Source organism: Cladophialophora immunda (genome assembly GCF_000835495.1).
Source record: "Cladophialophora immunda strain CBS 83496 unplaced genomic scaffold supercont1.275, whole genome shotgun sequence".
NCBI lineage: Eukaryota > Fungi > Ascomycota > Eurotiomycetes > Chaetothyriales > Herpotrichiellaceae > Cladophialophora > Cladophialophora immunda.
Window position 1 is genome coordinate 1 of NW_015622815.1, and position 1064 is coordinate 1064.

Consider the following 1064-nt stretch of genomic DNA (forward strand, 5'->3'; position numbering starts at 1 on the left):
TTTTTGGTTAATGCTTTTAACTCGCTGTGTAATAAGGCCATTGTTCAAGTTCTCTATGAAACAATCCGTAGACTATAATGAAAGGGCAGAGATACCACAATGCAACAGACCCCCACGGGGACGATATTTCGTATCACCTAGGAACATCGTCGTCCGATGACAAGAATCGGAATCCAGACATAAAAGTCGTCCGAGCTGCGCCACCAACGGCATAGAACATCATCAGACGAAATCATCTTGACACAACAAAAAGCGCCACTCTCATCATTTTAAACGGTACGGAGTACATAAGTTACTCTTCGTGACATTCATTCACATCTGGAAGCCATGGCCACAATCTCCATCCCAGCTAGTTTCTATTTCAAGAAAGGTGCTGACCCCAACAACACCTGGGCACAAATCAACATCTGTACCACTCACCTCAAGAACACAATCCTCGTGGCACCAACATTTGACGCCCGCGAGACTGCGATGGGTGTGCTCCAGTCATGGCAATCTACGATATCGCTCTGTGAGACCTTTCAATTAAGGCACTATAGCATCCCCGTGCAGGGCGGCGCCATCGAGGAGCTGAACTATTTCTTCCTGGGCAAGAAGGGTGGCTGGAGGCCTGAATGGAATGACGGATTGCAAGGGCAACTTCGAATTGCCTCCAGTATGCTTTTCCACATATCCGCTTTGTTGTCTGCTGGATGGCCACAGGATAAGATGCTCGAGCTGCGAGAAGCGGTCCGTCAGTGGCAGTTGCAGCTTAAATCTATCGACCGCAAGCGGCTATCCTACCACAAGGCTGTCCAAGAGGCGGATATGGCCAGATGTGAAGGGTCCCGTCTACTCAATGAAAACCCAGATACCCCATTGGAAGCCTACGAAGAGAATGCTAAGGCCCATGCCCCGAAAGATGATTACGGCGCAGTGAGTGGTCTCGGCAGAGTCGAGGAAGACTTACAGAATTTGTTTTTTTGGGACAGTAAAATGGTGTTGGATTGGCAGGGTCGTGAATAGGTCATGGATTGGTCTGTCTGCCTGTGCCTGCCCTCAGGCCAGGTCTGATCGTCTATATA

The 1064-nt window shown here is 49.2% G+C and overlaps 1 protein-coding gene across 1 annotated transcript; it reads left to right on the top strand.

Moving 5' to 3' along the window:
* Positions 1 to 476: 476 nt before the first annotated feature.
* On the top strand, positions 477 to 1017 carry PV07_12878 (uncharacterized protein; the record flags this gene model as incomplete). Its single annotated transcript, XM_016400449.1, has 1 exon — positions 477 to 1017. A coding segment is annotated over one exon (529 nt), but the record flags the coding sequence as incomplete, so codon positions are not given.
* Positions 1018 to 1064: the final 47 nt, after the last annotated feature.